At 48.8% G+C, this 20590-nt stretch overlaps 1 protein-coding gene across 1 annotated transcript in view; it reads right to left on the reverse strand.

The window, feature by feature from the left end:
- The window catches only part of CORO2A (coronin 2A), a 57197-nt gene that overhangs the window by 25428 nt on the left and 11179 nt on the right, over positions 1-20590 (reverse strand). The window contains exons 2-3 of the mRNA XM_015420670.1: positions 11795-11995; positions 186-302 (exon numbers count right to left, since the gene is read on the reverse strand). Of these exons, the coding sequence (XP_015276156.1) occupies positions 186-302; positions 11795-11995 (318 nt within the window). The remainder of the gene's footprint in view (positions 1-185; positions 303-11794; positions 11996-20590) is intronic.

Genomic DNA, 20590 nt, shown 5'->3' on the forward strand with positions numbered 1-20590 from the left:
CCTCCCCAGGCCCCACACCCCAAATCTCCTGGTATTTCCCAACCTGGAGTTGACAAATAAGGGAGCACAGCAGGCTCCTCTTCTAACCAGGGTTGGGGGTCGGTGGGAATCAGGCAGCGTCCGATCTGCACCAGGCAAGTGTTTTGCGGACCCCGAAATCTCCCCCTCCCCCCGGTCAAACTCACCGTTGCGTCTTCAGAGCAGGAAGCGATTATGAAGTCATTGAAAGGGTTCCACTTGATGTCCAGCACGTTGCCCTTGTGGCCACAGACGCGCGGGTAGTGCGGATCGAGTTTTCCCGTCTGAAAAACAAACAGAGGGATTCCGTTCCCAGGCTCTACAGCGAGGCTGGGCAACTGACGAAGGCCAAAAGGAAGGCAAAGTCTCCAGAGCGTACCCTTCGTCTTGGTTTTGATCCCAGTTAACTCAAAACATTAGTTCCTTCTCTCAGAGCCGTTTCTTCCTCATATCCAACCACCGGGGGCCGCAGCCCAACTTATAATTCAATGGCAAAAACACTTCAGTATTTACTGGGTTAATGATGTTTGCAAAGTCACATGTTTGTTTGTAACCAATCTGTTTTAGACAGTTAGAAAGCCCGGGAACTACAGAGCTAGTTTGTTGTTCTGATTGGAAACCAAAGTGCCAAGTATTAGCATTTTATGGCTTCTCTTCCCGTCTTGTGTTTCTTTGTTCTGAACAAGAAGGAGAAGCCTCTCTTCTGCCATTTTCAGTCTAGCTGTAAGGATGTAGGCATATAAGCTCTTTGTTATTTTATATCCTGTGTACCTTTTCCCCATGCTAGGTTGTAGTAAACTTTTATTCTTTTAAACACAACATGGACTCTGCCTCTTTAATACTCTGCTAACAAACTTTAAACCAAAAGAATCCCAACACATTACCTTCTATTCCAGAGCTCTGGGATAAAAAGGACAAGGGCGCACACTTAAGTACACGTGGGAGAGAAGGGCCGCAAGCAAAGTGTACACCAACTCCAGATGAAATGCGACGTTTTAAGGACAGTGGGAGGGGACCGGAAACGCCTACAGTATTTTCACTAGAGATCCCTCCTCTTCTTTCTGGTGGCACGCTCCGAAACACTGATTCTCTCGCTTTAGCTGCACGGCCACTTTGAACTGGGGAAAAGCCAGCTGTGTAAAGCACCAACTTGGCTGGTGCCCATGCCATGATAGCTACCATGCCCCAGTGCAGTTTTGCAAGTGTTTTTTTTATACACTTCAGAATTTTTTTTTGCAAGGTGAAGGATCAGTATGTAACTGAATAAACATACAGTACACCTATAAAAACCAAATGGACTAGTTGTTGGATGAATTAAGGAAAGGATGCAAGAATGACAGATTATCCAGCATTGGGCGGAGGTATTTTTTTGCATTTGTGTGTGTGCACGTGTGCCTGGAAGTCATGGTGACCTCTGGCAACTCCTACTGGGGCACGGAGGACATTCCAGAGAAGTGGCTTGATAGCCTGCCTCTGGCCTCCCGGCCCTGGTATTCCTTGGAGGTCTCCCATCCAAATACTTCCCAGGGTGGGCCCTGCTTAGCTTCCGAGATCTGACGCTGATTGGGCTTGCCTGGGCTGTCCAGGTCAGGGCGGATGATCCAGCATCTGATTTGCTAAAAGGTAGATTTGTAAAGCACAAGTTGCAGATCTGGGCTCACACCATATGTAAGGAACTCACTGTAACTGCTCTTAACACCTTCTCTCTGTTTTCACCCTTGGAATCTAGTGAATTCTGAAATGTGCTGCCCCAAACCAGGGAAAAAGAGGGAAGCCCGTCCATTAGGGGCACCTAGGGCACTAGAGATGGAGGGACACCGAATCTGACCCTGCTGCTTCCCACACACCCACCAGCCGTGTCAGGGTGCTGCAGCCCTGGGCAGTGCCCCCAGCCACAGTGGACAGCCCATGGTGAGTGACCCTCCTTCCTGCCCCCTCCTATCAGGGGAGGGTCAGCATTCTTTCATCCTCCCCAGGGCCGGCTCGCTCACTAGGTGAACTAGGCGTTCGCCTAGAGCGCACCAGCCCTTAGGGGCGCCAAACTGCACCTGCCCTCCCACCAAAAGCCCCCCCCCACCTAAAGCCCTGCATTTCCATGGCCGGGTGACCCCCGCCACCGTCGCTGCCCGCCGCCTCTTTGGCCGGCTAACTTCTCCCTGCCTGCCCCCTTGGCTTCCCAGCGGAGCGCTTCTCCTCCTCCTCCTCTTCAACGGAGCGCTTCTCCTCCTCCTCGCAGCCGGGGACTGGCAGCTGCAGCAGCAGCAGCAGCAGCAGGGCTGGGGGAGCGGTGGCTTGTGAGCTGCTCCAGGTGCCCTGACGAGGGGTGCCAAACTGCACCCGCCCCCCTGCCAAAAGCCCCCCCGCTGGCTCTGACCAGGTGGGTGCACAGGGCGGCACGGGGGGGCGCCAGAAGGGATCTTCGCCTAGGGTGCACAATAAGCTGGGGCTGGCCCTGATCCTCCCCACCACTGGGGGCAGGGTCCTGGGTGGGCGGTGGCTTCCCTGTGGCACGGAAGTGTGCGCCAGTGAAGTAACTTGCCTCTGTGCCAAAAATCCTTGGGCTGCTCCTGCATACAGTGACCCCCTTGACAGATCAGGGACCACCAACACAGACTAAAGACGCACATCTGGAAACGAGACATCTAGGGCAGCCCTGCCTTGCACCGTAAGCCATGGGTGGGGCATGTATTTCTATCCCTAACACAAGCAGAATTGTGAAATTCTCAGTCATCATCTCCAGCTGGACACATGTGGTCGCCTGCAATTGTGGCAATGTTTTAAAGAGAGCTGAAATGTGTTTTTCTTCATGCAAAAATGCAAGTGCTTTCCCCCGCCTTCACCACAAGGGGTCCACACCAGACTTAAACGTTTTCTGTCATGGCATAAAGTGGAATGGAGTTGACAGAATACGCAAAAGGCGGCTTAGTAGTACCAGGTCAACCCATTCATCTGCAAGATAAACGCAACACTGATGCTGTGTACGCGGTGAGATAAAACACTGTTCGAAGAAACAATCCTTTCCTAAAAGGGCTGACCCCAGGAAGTCCTAAATGAGACTAGCAATAGCTCCGTATACTTTGGCATTTTCTTAAATGCAAACCTCAAAGGTCAACAGTGAGATTGAGGGTGAAAGATAGATGTCTTTACAGACCAGCACACCACCGTGCCCTAGTGAAAACTCTTGGTAAAGGGGGTCTCTTGCAATGGCCTGCCAACTGGCAAGGAACATCTTACAGAGAGCCAGTTTGGTGTAGTGGTTAGGAGCATGGACTCTAATCTGGAAGAACCAGGTTTGATTCCCCACTCCTCCACATGCAGCTGCTGGTGTGACCTTGGGTCAGTCACAAGTTCTCTCGGAGCTGTTCTCTCAAGAGCAGTTCTAGAAAGAGCTCTCTCAGCCCCACCCACCTTACAGGGTGTCTGCTGTGGGGAGGGGAAGGGAAAGGAGATTGTAAACCACTCTGAGTGAAGGGTGGGGGTATAAATCCAATCTCTTCTTCTTCTCTCTTATTAATCCCCATTGCTGCTTCTCTGGATTTCCATTGAACTTGTGAACTGGCACGGTATAAGGCAAGCTTCATGAGAACATGAGACGAGCCCTGCTGGACCAGACCAGTGGTCCATCTAGTCCAGCATCCTGCCTCACACAGTGACCAGCCAGTTCCTCTGGAGGGCCAACAAAAGGGCATAGAGGCCGAGGCCTTCCCCTGATGTTGCCTCTGGGTTCTAGGATGTGGAGGCTGAGTGCCTCTGAACACGGAACATGAAGGTTCCCCTCAGTCACCATGGCTGGTAGCCACTGATAGCCCTATCGACCATGAATCTATCTAATCCCCTGTCTATACCTGTCGTCATCACTCCATCCTCTGGCTGCGAATTCCACATATTAGTCACTCTCTGAGGAGTGGGAACATAAATCCTGTCCAATGAGAGACCAGTTCACCTCAGGTGCAAGTGGCAAAGCCCAGGGTGGTTGGGTATTTTTTAGCATTTTGCAGCTTCGGATCCTTTCTCCCTAAGGCTTGGGAGAAATTCCGGGGGGGGGGGACACATAATCAAACAATAATCACTGAACAGGCACAGGCCTCTCATCTTCCCTGAAAAGTCCCAAGAACAGTAACAGCTTTGGACAAGGAAGGGAGCACCAGTCCCAGCAAGAAATCACAGTAAAGGGCTCTTTGCCCTACCTGTTCCTGGTGCTTCTTCCAGGGGTCCTTTCCTGCAGGAGCGCACAGGAGCGGAGCTCTGGCAGTAAAGAGCCCAGGGGGCGAGCACATGCAACAAGCCCCACCCCCTGCTCCCAGCAGCCCTCAGTCAGAGCAAGAAGCAGCCAGGTAAGCTGCAGAGCCCCCCCCAGCCCCCGGTCCAAAACAGTCCAGTGGCACCTTTAAGACCAAGTTTTATTCAGGAACAAGCTCTCCCTCCTCCTTTGCGAGGACAGATCTGCACGTCCCCCCCCCCCACTAGCTAGCAATCCAAAACAGTCCAGTGGAGCCTGAGCGGTGGGTGCTGCCTTCTGACATACTTCCGGTGATGTCGGGGTGTGTGGCATATGCAAATGAGTTATGCTAATGAGCTCCTGCACCTCTTTTCCTACGAAATGACCCCTGGCTTCTTCCAAAGATATATGTGTTTGTGTGTGTGAAGTACCCTCAAGTCACTTCTGACTTATGGTGACCCTACGGGTTAAGGTCTTCCAAAACATCCTATCGTCAACAGCCTTGCTCCGGTCTTACAAACTGAGGGCCCTCATGGCTTCCTTTATGGAGTCCATCTACCCCATGTTTGGTCTTCCTCTTTTCCTGCTGCCTTCAGCTTCTCCTAGCATCATCTTCTCCAGTGATGCTCGTCTTCTCATAATGTGATCAAAGTATGACAGCCTTCAGTTAAGTCAGTTTAGCTTCTAGGGAGAGTTCAGGCTTGAATTGATGTAGGACCCACTGATTTGTCTTTTTGGTGGTCCCACGGTATCCATAAAAATCTTCCCCAACACATCCCGAAGAATGAACATCTTAAGGACTTATTACACTTTTAAACATTAGAATCCACACAAGAGAATCTTGTTAGACTGAATATATCCTTACTTAGGCGTATATTCTGTTTGTTCCATATACAGTTGTTTATTCCTTTATGCTTTATAGGGCTATCGTTAACCTGACTTATGTTGTATTATACATGTAAAATTAATAAAAATTTAATTGGAAAAAAAAATCTTCCCCAACACCACTTGAGAGCCAGTTTGGTGCAGTGGTTAAGTGCGCGGACTCTAATCTGGGAGAACCGGGTTTGATTCCCCCACTCCTCCACTTGCACCTGGCTGGATGACCTTGGGCAAGCCGTAGTTCTGATAAGAGCTGTTCTTGAAAGACAGCAGTTTCTGTCAAGAGCTCTCTCAGCCCTGCCTACCTCACAGGGTGTCTGTTGTGGGGAGGGGAAGGGAAAGGAGTTTGTAAGCCGCTCTGAGACACCTTTGGGTAGTGAAGGGCGGGGTATAAATCCAATCTCTTCTTCTTCTTCTTTTACCTCACAGGGTGTCTGTTGTGGGGAGGGGAAGGGAAAGGAGTTTGTAAGCCGCTCTGAGACACCTTTGGGTAGTGAAGGGCGGGGTATAAATCCAATCTCTTCTTCTTCTTCTTCTTCTTTCTTCCTGTCAGCTTTCTTCCTTGGCCAGCTTTCACACCCATACATAGTGACGATGGGGAATACTATGGCATGAATTAACTTGATCTTGGTCGCCAGCGACACATCCTTACACTTCAGAAGCTTCTCTAGCTCCTTCATGGCTGCCCTTCCCAGTCTCAGCCTCCTTCTGACTTCTTGGTTGCCACCTCCCTTTTGGTTGATGATGGAGCCAAGGGATAGAAAATCTTTTAACTATTTCAATTTCTTCATCGTCAGCCTTGAAGTGATTATTTGTGTCTTCTTAATGTTCAGTTGCAATCCTGCTTTAGCACTTTCTGCTTTAGCCTTCATCAGTAGTTGTTTCAAGCCCTCACTATTTTCTGTCAGTAATGTGGTGTCAACTGCATATCTCAAATCGTTGCTGTTTCTCCCACCAGTTTTCATTCCACCTTCATCAATCTAATCCAGTTTTCCTTATGATACGTTCTGCACACAGACTGAAGAAACAATGAGATAAAACACAGCCCTGTCTGACACCTTTGCCAACTGGAAACCATTTTGTTTTCCCATATTCTGTCCTAAGTGTAGCCTCTTGTCCAGAGTACAGGTTGCGGATCAAAACAACCGGATGCTGTGGCACACCCATTCCTTTTAAAACCAACCACGGCTTTTCATGATCTATACAGTCAAAAGCTTTGCCGTAATCTATGAAACACAAGTTGATTTTCTGCTGAAGTTCTCTTGTATGCTCCAGTATCCATTGTAAATCACCATTTCCAGGGAAAACTCTATGGTTTCCAGTGATTCTAAAGTTTCCATATGTCAATGTCACTTCTGGGTTTTCCCTGGAAGTGATATAGCAGCGCACAAGATGTCATTGGGACGGAAACCCTAAAACTTACCAAGGCCCAAGAGGACCAGTGTCTGGGATCTGGGATCACAGGAAGTTACATCAGCATGAGCCATTCACTTTCATTTCACACGGGACCATAACTGGCAGACTTAATCCCAGGCTTTGCAATATTGTTCCCGTCGATGAAGATTTCACGAGTTTCGCTTCTAAAAATTTTGCAGACATGTTACTGAAGCCTTGCCTGGGATGGATTAAAATGGATTCTTGGCCTATAATTCTCCAGGCCTTCCTTTCAGGTTGTCACTCACAGCCAACCTCATGCAGGTAGACCAGCTGATAACAGATTTTTATGGTGACTTCGCAAGGCTGAACAAAGCTCCAGCGTAAAGCAGGATCAAAGTCCCACATTGATTTGTTACACCCACCCTCCACACAGAGAAGATAATTTGTTCAATAGCCAAGTTCACTTCCCAATGGAAATTCATAGACCAGAAATATGGGCCTTTCCAGACCATCCTTCTTTTGTACAATAAACCTGCAACTGTTGCTCAACAGTTGTGGGAACTCTAGAACTTCTCCCTCAAGGAAGTGCTCATGGCAGGAAAAAAACACACACCTTTCCCGAACACTCAATACTTTGATACCAGGACAATATAATGTTTCTCCCAGCTAGCATGCTTACTGCAATAACTTCCGAAGCCTCGGTTGGTTGCAACCATCTCAAAAGCACCTAATGGCTAGTGCCCGTGGTGACAACACTGATGATAAGCAATCCATCCAAGTGGTGATAAGAACATAAGAGATGCCAATGTTGGATCAGGCCAAAGGCCCATCCAGTCCAACACACAGTGGCCAGAAATACCAGTGCCATCAGGAGGTCCACCAGTGGGGCCAGGACATTAGAAGCCCTCCCACTGTTGACCCCCCCCCCAAGCACCAAGATGACAGCATCACTTGCCCCAGAGTCCCTATCTATACCTTGTGGCTAATAGCCACTGATGGACCTCTGCTCCATATGCTTATCTAATTCCCTTTTGAAGCCGTCCATGTGATCTTTTTGACCAATCAAAGAGAAGCTTTGGGCTTAATTTGCCCGCTGGCTTGTGCCGTTTTTGTTTGTTCATTTGCAACACGGTCTCTGACTTACGGGTTGAGAACTGAGAATCAACGTCAGTGTCCCTGTTTTCAGGCTACAGCTTACATGAAGCTGTCTTATACTGAATTAGACCACTGGACATTCAAGCTCGGTCAGCCTCTCTTTATGGCAACAACAAGTAAACCATGGCAACAACGATGATTCCGTCAAAATAAAAACAAGAAATTTCCAGACATTTTCATAGGACAAATTAAAATACATAGTGATCATTTAAAGGTCACTATTGTCTAATCAGACTGGCCCTGTTTCTCCAAAGGTCTCGGGCAGAGGTTTTTCCCATCACCTATGATCTGATCCTTTTAGCTGGAGATGCTGGGGATTGAACCTGGGACCTTCTGCATGCCAAGCTGTTGGTCTACCACTGAGCCACAGCCCTCCCCACACTCAGAGTTTGAATACCACACACTGTCCTCTACACCTGTGTTTAAGAGGACTGGGAAAGATGAGACACATGGGCTTTTCAGAAGTTTTTTAAAAAATGTTGGTTCTGGCTCCATACTGCTTTGGTTGTCTCCTGATTCCCGCACACATTTTTGTACCTTTAGTTGTCAGTTTGGGCTTTTGTTTTTCCTCCTTTTTTGCCAGTGCTTTGGAGACCACTTTTACCCCAATGTTTTTCTGAAGCCGATTTTGAGTCAGCTTTTTATTTTATTTATTTATTTATTATTTAGATTTCTATCCCGCCCTCCCTGCAGGCTCAGGGCGGCTAACAGGGCATAATGCCAGATAAAACAATAAAACAATAAAACAATATAAAATGTTAAATTACACATAGGCAATTAACGAACAGTTAAATAACATCCTAAAACAATTTTGGTGCTCCTCTATTCGATTCCAGATGTTAAGATTTTTAAGAGCATTTTTCCTTATGCATAATGTTTCTGTCGGTTTTCTTCGTCCTGCCCACGTACCTCCCTTGGACTGATTGGACCGTCATGGTCAAACCATCCGCCCCCTGGAAGATTAATAATTTCTTTTTCTTTTTTAAACGTCAGTAAAATAGTAATATATCACTGAAAAATTGTAACAGGCTTAGCAGGCTCTCTGGATACCCAGCTTTCTTTTAAATAAAAGTAAGTCTCTAGCATCTTCCCTCACAAAGATATAAGTAAAAAGACATATCTCTGTGAGGGAAGAAGCCAAAGACTTACATTTTAAAAAATATGAAAGGTGAGAATTCAGAGACGCAACTAAGCCTATTGTTACAATGCTCCAGTTATATAGCAATATTTTAGTGTCTTTTTTTAAAAGCGTGTGTGTGTGTGTTGTGACGCTACCAATGACACCACCAATGATGACAGCACTCTTCCTTGAAAATCCACATCATTGAAGGCATGTGCGGAAGAAAATAAACGGACTCCACAATTGTAAAAATGCACAGGGAAGGCAGACATGTGGAAGAACCCCGCCCAAACTGATTCCAATGCTTGAGGATCGACTACCAAGAAAATCAGGAGTATGCTGAGTGTGTGGAAGAGCCGATAGAGCAATGTGGTTCCTCCCTTGACCATTGAGATCTCAGATTGAACCCTGTATGATATAGTACTGTGTTTAAAGTTCAAACACCAAAACATGAAGGTGGCGGGAAGGAAGAATGCAAAATATTATTCAAGGCTGTTTTTATCCTGGCTTCCCTCCAAGTGATCAGGGTGTTATACTAGGTTCAGCTGATGAACTGACAGCTCAGACACGGTCACATGGTTAGATCCCCCCCATGTCCTCTTTAGCATTAGCAAGCACTTGCAGGGGGTGGGATTGCTGTGGGAGGATAGTTAACACTTTCCCTTCCACACTCACATGCTGTTTCCCCAGCAGGTATTTCTCCCAGAGTTGCTATGAGCCACCACAGGGAAGAACACAAAGACCTGTCCTTTTTGCCCCGGCCCAATTTTGACAGATTCTGGAAGCCAAGCAGGTTTGTATTTGGGCGGGAGACCCCCAAGGAAGTCCAGGGTTGCTACACAGAGGAAGACAAGGCCAAACCACCACTGTGGGTCTCTTGCCTTCAAAACCCTGCGGGGTCACCATAAGCTGGCTGCAACTTGATGACACTTTCCACAACTGCCAGGTAAATGCAGTTCACCCTCTAGGTGCTGCTGTCAGGAAAACCGGGATAGGATGGCTCCAGGTATCACAGCCCAATCCACCTCCATCCACAACTCCTTTGCAAGACTAAAGAAGACACCGGGAGAGCTAATCATGGATCTCCCATTTAATGCACTGATCACTGGCTCAGAGGCAACTGGGTTCCTCCTTATCCAAGAGAAGCTCTGTCAAGTTCCCTTCTTGCACAACTGACAGGCAAATCAGAATGACAGGTAACAGTGCCAAGGGGGTCACAGCGGGAAGAGCAGGGGCTCATGCAGGCCCATAGCCAGGATTTTGTGGCTTGTGGGGGCAAATCTTTTTCTGGTGGGGCTGAAGTTCTCAGTGCAGAAAGGAAAGCCGTTTAGCCCATAGAAAGGTGTGACCAGGATAGATCTCTAAATTGCAAGTTGTCAACCACTTTAGATGACAGTTCTCAGCTGCTGCAAGTTAATCACTTCTGCCAGCCTAAGCAGCAGTTCTGATACGAAGCCGGCAGGTAAGGGTGATGATTTCTATAGTCAGGAAAGCTAACACTTAGGCAGAAACACTCTCTTAAAGGAGACCAGTTTCTTGACACAGAGTCATAAGGGATCCTAGAGGTCACCTACTCCAACCCCACTCCAATCCACTAGTACTTCCCCTCTGGTGATCCTACCCCCGTTATATTCTGTGCTAGCTAAGGTGCGTCTACTTCCGGTCTGGCAACCGGGATCTATCATCCCTACCCCGTCGCCTGTCGGCATGGCTGGGGTCATCCAGGAGACGTGCCTCCTCGAGCAAAGCCCTGCCTCCCCCCTCTATCTGCCGAGCCGTGTGTTCTGATCCAGCCTGCTCTTTCTTGGGGGTTTTCACGCCCCGCCGCTGACACTGAGGGAGAGGAAAGCGGTCTGGGGATTCCCCGGGACCAGCCCCCTTTCCCGCCCTTCCGGCCATCAAAGCCCTTTCCTCGTCGTCTGGAGAGCCCGGGGTCGGTCAAATAAGCATTTATGGGAGAAATGCTTGTGGGTCTGTGCCTTTAAGAAAGGGGGTGGAGCCCCCAAAAGCCCCACCATAGCTTTGGACCCGGGCTTGTGGCCTGCACCCAACCACCCATTCTGAAGAAATAAGGGAACTTGAGAAGGGGTGGGGTATCGGCAGGCTCTACCCTCCTACTGAAGAGCCTTATTTTGCCCACCACACAGTCGACTGACTCAAAGAACAAAATGGGGAGTGTGATTAGTGGGATGGTGTGGGGGAGCAGCAGAAATCACCACCTGCTCTTAAAAAAAAAAAAACATGCTAAAGATTTGAAGTGGTGTGGTTGGATACAGGCCAATGAGACCTTTACCCAGGTCTCTGCTCATGGGGGAATAAATTGGTAGACAGATTCCATTTTTTTTTTTTTTTGGCCTTTGAAACCCTAAAAGTAAAAGTAAAGGGGACTGTGCTCATCTCCGTTTCCAAACTGAACAGCCAGCGCTGTCCGAAGACGTTTCCATGGTCATGTGGCCGGCATGACTAAACACTGAGGCGCACGGAACGCTATTACTTTCCCACCGAAGCGGTACCTATTTATCTACTTGCAATTTCTTGCTTTCGAACTGCTAGGCTGGCAGACGTTGGGGCCAGAAACGGGAGCTCACTCCGTCACGCGGCCCTTGGGTCTCGAACAATGCTCCCTCTAAGCTGTGGAGTCTTGTGAGCAAAAGTTCTACTTTGTGAGCTGCTGGCATTCAAGTTGTTGTGAGCCAGCGATTTGGCTACTGCATCGATTCGTTTGCTCTGGAGCCATCCCGTCCTGAGCCAAGACAAAAAAGGTGTGAGCCGGAGGCTAAAAAACTGCGCTAGCTCACACTAACTCAGCTTAGAGGGAACACGGGTCTCGAACTGCCGAACTACAGACCTTCTGGTCTGTAGCTCAGTGTCTTAACCTCTAAGCCACCGCGGTTCAGTGCAAAACATGGTCACAAGTAAAAATGAGCCACTGAAGGAGGTGGCCCCTCATCGCCACCTTGTGTACACACACACACACACAAACACACACACAGAGCCCTCAGACAGACTCAAGTGGTACTTACTTGATTTACTGGTATCACCAGGAAGGCCCCTCCACCCGCGCACTCTGTCACCACGGCAATGAAATGTGGGTTCACAGCGCAGAAGTGGTTGTCATGGACACTCTGGGTGATGGGGACGCAGTCGTAGCAGTTCTCCTTGCTGGCGGCCTTGCCGTAGACGTGGCGGAACTTTGAACTGCGATACTGAGGGCACCATGACATCTGCAGTGGGACAAAGGGAAGACGAGCGTGAACCTTACAGCGACCGCCACACCAACGTATCCCCCCCCCGAGCAGGTCACAGATGAAAACAGGGAGGCTCTCATGTGGTGTTGGAGGAGAGCGTTCCAGACGCCATGGACTGCCAAAAAAGACAAGCGAGTGGGTTCTAGATCAAATCAAGCCCGGATTCTCCCAAGGCGCTAAAACGACTGAGGCTATCGTACTTTGGTCACATTGTGAGAAATCAAGACTCGCTGGGAAAGGCAATAATACTAGGAAAAGTTGAAGGCAGTCAGAGAAGACGCAAGATCAGATGGATTGACTCAATCAAGGAAGCCGCGGCCTTCACTTTACAAGACCGGAGCAAAGCTGTTAACGGCAGGATGTCTTGGAGGGACATTAATCTATAGAGCCGCCACAAGTCAGGAGCCAGCCTGACGACACAGAACACACACACAGAAATATTGAATATAGAGATAGAGTTAGTACCGGAAATATATTTATTGAATATGGTCCCAAAAAGTTATACAAGATACATATCTAATAGTATATATAGTAACAGCGGCGCGAATATTAGTGGCCAAAAATTGGAAGACAAATAAACTACCCGTAAAGGAGGATTTAATTGCAAAACTTTTAGAACTAGCTCAAATGGATAATTTGAGCCTATTACTACAAGATAAAGACCACAAGAGTCAGAATAAAAGATGGTTTAGGGTATATAACTGGATAAAGCAAGTAACAGTATAATAGTGAAGTTATAACTTGTACAAGGAATGTAATTTGAATTAACAACTCTGAGAAATTTATGTAAACTAAGAAAATGAAATGTTTGTGTTTAAGTTTGAAAAATGTGGAAAATAAATATTAAAAAAAAAAGAACACACACACGCACTTGGGTACCTGTAACGCACCCTATTCTCACATCAATAATTTGTGCCCGAGTCTTTCCCCACTCACTGCCTCCCATAATTGAGACTCATCTCTGCCACATTCCTTTAGTGTACACAAGTCCGACTTGCACTGGCTTCTCAGGCGACAAATTGAGCGTAACGGTTTCTTTACTGAACAAACAAAACTGAAGAATGCTGAATCTCACCATAGATCTGATTATACTCACTGGGCTGCCTCCAATCACATATTCCAGAGACTCAAGAGTGCTCCAGTTTCCCCTGAGCCCCAGCCCAGCCCACTGCAGACGTCTCACCCTGCCTCAGGTTGTTCTTGTGGGTCTCCTGACCCACAGTGACAAAACTGGGAGGGGGGCTTCAGTGGATTTCAGTGGGAACTGATAGAAACAGCTGTCCCCTCTTAAGAAAACTGAAGTGCCTTTATGTCTACAGACCGGATATCGGCTTCAGATCAGAAACAAATTCAGCAGCATTTACTCCCTGGGTGAGCATTTACAGGGTGAGACAAGAAAGGAAGCAAGCACCTTCCAGGAATAAATCAACCACTGCCCATGCAGGGGCCTTCTCTGCTGTGCCCCCGCCCCAATGGAACAGTCTGCCTGAGGAGGTCCGGAAGGTTCCCACTCGCCTGACTTTCCGCAAACAGTGCAAAACTTGAATTATTCAAGAGGGCTTTTCTATCCAAGCTGAAGGGTAGCACTGCACAAAATAATTCACAATTACTTGGACAAATTATTCCGGACCGCTGGTCTATACAACTGCGCAGAGTTTGCTGTAATAGCAATACACACAATACCATCGTTCTCAAAAATGCCCCCCAAGATCGCCACAGCATCAAGATGGCACAGTGATTAATCAGGGATCAGCATCTAAAAGAGGGGTAAAGGTAAAGGTTCCCTTGCTCGAAAGCCAGTCGAATCCGACTCTAGGGTTGCGGTGCTCATCTCCGTTTCAAAGCCGAAGAGGCAGCGCTGTCCGAAGACGTTTCCGTGGTCATGTGGCCGGCATGACTAAACACCGAGGCGCACAGAACGCTGTTCCCTTCCCACCGAAGTGGTACCTATTTATCTACTTGCAATTTCTTGCTTTCGAACTGCTAGGTTGGCAGGAGCTGGAACTAGAGACGGGAGCTCACTCCATCATGCGGCACACTCGGGTCTCGAACTGCTGAACTACTAACCTTCCACAGCCTGCAGTTCAGCGTCTTAACCACTTGAGCCACCGCACAACAGGAACAGGGTGGCTGCTCCTAAAGAAGGACCCCTTGGCGCATGTGTACCGAGGGAGACTGAGCAGAGTGAAGGACATCTAAAAAATCAAGAACTCGCAGCAGACCCACGAGTGGTGGAATGAACCTGACTCCCTCCCATCTAGAGACTGTCATCAACCGTTCTGCCAGGGGTGCAGTTTGTTGGCCAAGGGAACGAGGAAGAGGTCAAGATCACCTTGTCCACAGGGAAGGAGGGGCCATTTCGCTTACAGAGAAACTTCCTGATGGGCCCCTGCCTTCAAGCATAACCAGGCTTTAGACGCTCTGCCAAAGCCTTCGGGGTGACTTGGCTAAGACGTGGTGTGACGGAATGCCTCCCTCCACCTCTGAGTTTGAAAAGTGTCACTTTTTATTTACCTCTTCTCTCTCAGAGGGCAGGAAGGTAGGTCAATCACCTGTCAGAGCCCAGCTTTAGAAACGTTAATGACCCTGCTAGCAAAGCTGAGTGGGGGAATTTGGTGCTTGCTTGGGGAAGCCTCCAGGTGATTCCTGGAGGTTTTCTCAGCATGCCTGGAGATGTCCCAGGATGCCTCCCAGAAGGAGGCTTCCTGGAGACAACAGGAACAGAAGCCCTGGCCTGGGCAGTCCAAGTCAAAGGGGTGGAGAAGGTGATGCAAAGTGGCTGGAGAGACACAGGTTTACTGACAGCTCTTCCTGAGAGGACAAAGGGGCTTTTTGTGGTGGTTCTGCAAAGGGGACAGACCTCTGATCTCTGGTCTGCAAGCCGGCAGCCATCTTGGACCATGTGGTCTGTCTGCAGGGAGCCTGAGGTAATGGGGCATCTTTAGAACATTTTACAACTTTCTAAGCTTGGACTGCTTGTACACTTTGGGGTCAGGAATCTTTTTTTCTCCAGGCCAGTTTGGCCAGGGATTCTGAAGGTTTTCCCCCATCTTCTGGGCATGGAGCAGGGGTCACTCTGTGTGTGAGAGATATCTGTGAATTTCCTGTATTGTGCAGGGGGTTGGACTAGATGACCTTGGAGGTCCCTTCCAACTCTATGATTCCAAGTGCCTACTCTGATTGTAACATCTCATTAGGGTATGTGTAGGAGAGGGAGAGAGGATGTGTTCCTAACCAACTTTTCTTTACGCTTCCGTTTTGCTGATCTGGGAGCTGCGGTGGCTCAAGTGGTTAAGACGCTGAACTGCAGGCTGTGGAAGGTCAGTAGTTCAGCAGTTCGAGACCCGGGTGCCGCATGATTGAGTGAGTTCCCGTCTCTAGTTCCAGCTCCTGCCTACCTAGCAGTTCGATTGCAAGTAGATAAATAGGTACCACTTCGGTGGGAAGGTAACAGCGTTCCGTGCGCCTTGGTGTTTAGTCATGCCGGCCACATGACCACGGAAACGTCTTCGGACAGCGCTGGCTCTTCGGCTTTGAAACGGAGATGAGCACCGCAACCCTAGAGTCGGATTCGACTGGCTTTCGAGCAAGGGAACCTTTACCTTTTACCTTTGCTGATCTGCTGTGGTGCTAAAGCATGCTTATGAACCTTTCCTTTTTTATTAATAAATATTGTCACCTTTTATTTGACGCTGGTAGTGTTCTCTGTGCCACATAGTTTCCCCAAATGCTTTGGGACACGCTATTTGGACAAGGGGGACCCCCAGGGAGGAGGGAGGCGGTCAGTGTGCAACTGGCCAACCCTCCACGGGAGCCCCAAAGATGCATTTGGTCCCTGTGGTAACCAGGCACTGGGTAGCAGGAGGCCAGGCCTCAGAACTGGGAGGGGGGACTGAGAGTCCTGTTCCTCTCATTCAGGACCCCTAAGATGAACAGGTGGTGGCAGTGAATACCCTGGTGGCAGGAAGAAGAATTGCTCCCTCCAGGAGGTGGCAACTCAAAGAGGGAGCAGACAGAACCGGGTCTGCAGGTCAAGCAGGCCTGTTCCGTTCACCAGTTGTCTTTTCCCACTCTGCTGCCCGTTTCCAGGAGGGAGCAATGGGGGAACTCACGCCCACTGTTTGCACTGCTGAGCTGAGAGACCCCTGGAGTGCTGGCTTACTGCAGCTTGGCTTGCTCCAGGGCCACTTTTACTTCCCTGTCTGCTCCTGCTTTCTGCCCGTTTGGTTGCAAAATGCATCATGCCATTGTGGTTATGATCCAGGATGAAAGTATCAGGGGATGTGCAGGAAGCTACAGCTCAGGACACTGTGGTGTGGCCTGCCTGCCTGCCCCGCTAACACGCACACAGCCTCTATCTACTTGGTACATTTTTATCCCACCTCTCCTCCAAACTGCTCAGGCCTGCACTCATGGTGCACCATTTTATCCTCGCAATAGCCCTGTGAGGTAGGTTAGGCTGAGGATATGCCACTGGCCCAAGGTCACCCAGCAGTTTTAATGGCAAAAGCATCATAATCATATAAACCAATCGCAGGAGACCCAAACCCCAGAATTTAGCGGAGATCTTTCAATATTGGTATTATGTGGTCTGTGCTGATGTCACTGGCCAATACTCGGGCAGCTATTTTCTGAACAGTCTTCAAGGGCAGCCTCACAAATACCTCACTGCAGTAGTCAAGCTTGGAAATTGCTAAGGAATGCAAGGTAGTTGCCCACTCCATACACAGGCACAGTGGGAACATATGCCCTGTTGCCTTAACTGTGTAAGCTTCTTTTAATTAAAAAAAAACAACCAGAGACAAATTACAACTTGAAAAGGTCAACGGCGTTGCCAAGGAGCACCTAAGGCTAGATTTCAACGTCTGTCCAGATCCCTTTCCCATGTACTCTAACGATGAATGCACCAGGTGATTTCTTCACACAATAAGAAGGAATTTAACAATCAGGTTTCTTGGCCCTAAATAGAAAAGAGACGGTTATCTTTCCATTCAAAGAAAACAGGAAGTTTGCCCAAAGTACAGAAGAAATATTTCCCTGAATTATCTAAGCAGCTATTTATCTCCGTGGAGTCCATTGAGCAGGAGGGTGCGTGCGTTGCCACCACCCCCACTGTGTATGACGGACTGTACAGGTTTAGTTAGGAGCAAGCCCCAATGATTTTGATAGAACTTACTTCCAGCAAAGTGTGTGGAGGGCACAGTAAACATGGGTCCTTAACCTTTCCGAGCCTGTGGGCACCTTTGGAATGTCAGGATGGGGGGGAGGGGCGAGCGCCAACACAAAATGGCTTCTGCAAGAGGCGGAGCCAAACCCAAATGGCTGCTGTGGGAGGGGCAGCCAAACTCTATACCTCCTTCCTCTTTTGGCAAAAGTGTTGCAGAAGGGGAATAAAAAGAAATAAAGGAAATCCCAACAATGGTCCCTCTAAGCTGTGGAGTCTTGTGAGCAAAAATTCTACCTTGTGAGCTACTGACATTCAAGTTGTGAGCCAGCGATTTGGCTGCTGCATAAATTAGTTTGCTCTGGAGCCCCATCCTTCCCCAGCTAAGACAAAAATGTGGGAGCCGGAGGCTAAAAAACTGTGAGCTCGCTCACACTAACTCAGCTTAGAGGGAACACTGAACCCCAGTGAGAGGAAGGGAGAAAGAGAAGAGGGAATAAAAAGAAAAGCATGAGCGGGAAATGGAACCGCATGCCTGAGTTGTTACCAGTCCCTCTTGGTCCTCCAGTGATTGCAGTGACTATTGCAGCCATGGAGAACTCTTTCATTTGAATGAGGGCAGCCAATAGCAAGTCCTGCCTCACGATGACCCCAGCCACCACCACCCCATCTATAGGGGGTGGTGCCCCAGCCCAGTTTCTGAAAAGCTCAGCAGGCACCAGAAGTACTAGCTAGAGCCTTGGCATCTGATGGACAGATTCATTGGCATAGTACACCAGTAATCTGCATCCTCTTGTAGCAGAGTGAACAAGGCATACAGGCAACAGAAGCTTCTCTTTGCTCTGAGGGTGCTTAGCAAAGTTACAGACTTACACAAAGCCACTTGTCAATTTTAAACTAATAAAGAGTTCTTTATTTAGGGAACTCTATTCTACATAGTGGGAGCTGCGGTGGCTCAAGTGGTTAAGACGCTGAACTGCAGGCTGTGGAAGGTCGGTAGTTCAGCAGTTCGAGACCCGAGTGTGCCGCATGACGGAGTGAGCTCCCGTCTCTAGTTCCAGCTCCTGCCAACCTAGCAGTTCGAAAGCAAGAAATTGCAAGTAGATAAATAGGGACCACTTCGGTGGGAAGGGAACAGCGTTCCGTGCGCCTTGGTGTTTAGTCATGCCGGCCACATGACCACGGAAACGTCTTCAGACAGCGCTGGCTCTTCGGCTTGGAAAAGAGGGAGGGAGGGAGGGAGGGAGGGAGAGGGAGGGAAGTGTGAATGGAAGGATGCAAGCATTTCCCTAAGACTGAGTCTACACATCAAAAGGACAGAAGCAGAAGACTAACAGGAAGGAAACCCACAGTTTGCCTGTCTATCCATCTGGCTCTCTTGTAACCCCCCCCCACTCTGGAGGCTGAGGCTTAGAGACAGCATTTGGTCCTTTTCTTCCAACAGTGTCCACGGGCACCAGGTTGGGAAACCTTGCCCCAGAGAGTTGTGGAGTTCAAATTTTCAGCCTGGCTATCAAAGCTACTGTTGCGTACGCAGGCTCCCCCATTCTTCCATTTATTTAAAAGTTAAACATCATTACGTAAAAAACAGCTAACATTATGTAATAAACAGCTAACTTTTTGGCACAGAAATACTATAAAGAAGAACCAAAAAATATGAAAGGATGAAAAGCAGAGCACTCCAGGAAAGATGGTTGATGTGTCACGACCTAAGACATTCTGCTTAACAGAAGAGGAAGGGGGAGAAGGAGGAAGATGAAGAAGAGGAAGAAGGGATTAGATTTATCCTCCGCCCTTCACTACTCGAAGGAGTCTCTGAGCGGCTTACAATCTCCTTTCCCTTCCCCTCCCCACAACAGACACCCTGTGAGGTAGGTGGGGCTGAGAGAGCTCTTTCGAGAACTGCACGTGAGAGAACAGCGCTGAAAGAACTTGTGACTCACCCAAGATCATGCCAGCACCTGCATGTGGAAGAGTGGGGACTCAAACCCAGCTCTCCCAGATTAGAGTCCACGCTCCTAACCAGGAGGAGGAAAAGGAGGAAGAAGAACTGGCTCTGCCAATTGCATCAGGCCTCCAATATGGGTGCCCAGGCTAACCTGGTCTCGTCAGATCTCAGAAGCTAAGCAGGGTTGACCCTGGTTAGTGCTTGGATGGGAGCAGGGCTCTTTTTGTAGAAAAAGCCCAGCAGGAACTCATTAGCATAATAGGCCACACCCAACAACAGAAACTCATTAGCATATCCAGCCACACCCATGAGAGCATAGCTCATTAGCATATTAGGCCACACACCCCCATGTTACCAGAAGTATGGTCATCCAGCCACGCCCACCTTTTGCTTCTTATTCTGTTTACCTTGTTTGTTGTCAAAACCCAGGGCTTTTTTTGTAGCAGGAACTCCTTTGCATGTTAGGCCACACACCCCTAATGTAGCCAATCCTAATGAGTTTCTGCCGTTGGGTGTGGCCTATCATGCTTATGAGTTCCTGCTGGGCGTGGCCAACTCAGGAGCCAGCCGGAACTCCATTCCTGTGTGTTCCTGCCCAAAAATAGCCCTGGATGGGAGACCAGCAAGGGAGTGCAGGGTCGCTATGCGGAGGCAGGCAATGGCAGACCACCCTCTGAACATCTCTTGCCTTGAAAACCCTACAGGGTCGCCATATGCTGGCTGCAACTTGGTGGTCCTTTTTATCACCACCATGTTTATCCCAATGGGCCAAACAGCACCTTGCTGGGGCCATTTTCAGTGTGCTTTGGAATGGCGGAAATCTTAAATATCCCCTGGCCTCATGCTGCAGTTTCCATCTGCCTATCACTATAAATAAAAAGATGAAGAACAGAACGCTGAGAGCTCTGCTCGTGGAACCTTCCTGCATCGCACACGGTTGAATCCTCTATCGCTGTAATAGTAGAAGAATTACGTTTTCCAAACAACAGAGAATTCCATCCTTTGCCCTTAGCTAGAGCCCCCTTACTTCAAGCCGTTTCAGCATCAGACGATCCCCATAATTAGGGGTATATACCTAAAGAGAGGCTGGCCAACCTCCGGATGCGGCCCTCAGATCTCCCAGAACTACAACTGATCTTCAGACTACAGAGATCTATTTCCATGGAGAAATGGCTGCTTTGGAGGGTGGACCGTCTGGCAGCATACCCACCGATGGCCCTTTCCTCCCCAGATTCCCTTCCCTGGCTCCACCACAAAATCTCCAGGAATTAACCCGCTTGGAGTTGTCAACCCTCATAAAGCATCACACTCTCCCTGTGTAAAACCGAACTAGTTTCCCACTGCCTTCCAAAGCAAGTTGTAGGGTGTTTTTCCACAACAGAGATGGCTAAGTCCAAGACTCACACCACCCGGAACGCATCAAGAATCATGGCCACTGGCCCTGACCTGGATAGCCCAG

Source organism: Gekko japonicus, unplaced genomic scaffold (genome assembly GCF_001447785.1).
Source record: "Gekko japonicus isolate JY-2015 unplaced genomic scaffold, Gekko_japonicus_V1.1 scaffold1242, whole genome shotgun sequence".
Taxonomy (NCBI): Eukaryota; Metazoa; Chordata; class Lepidosauria; order Squamata; family Gekkonidae; genus Gekko; species Gekko japonicus.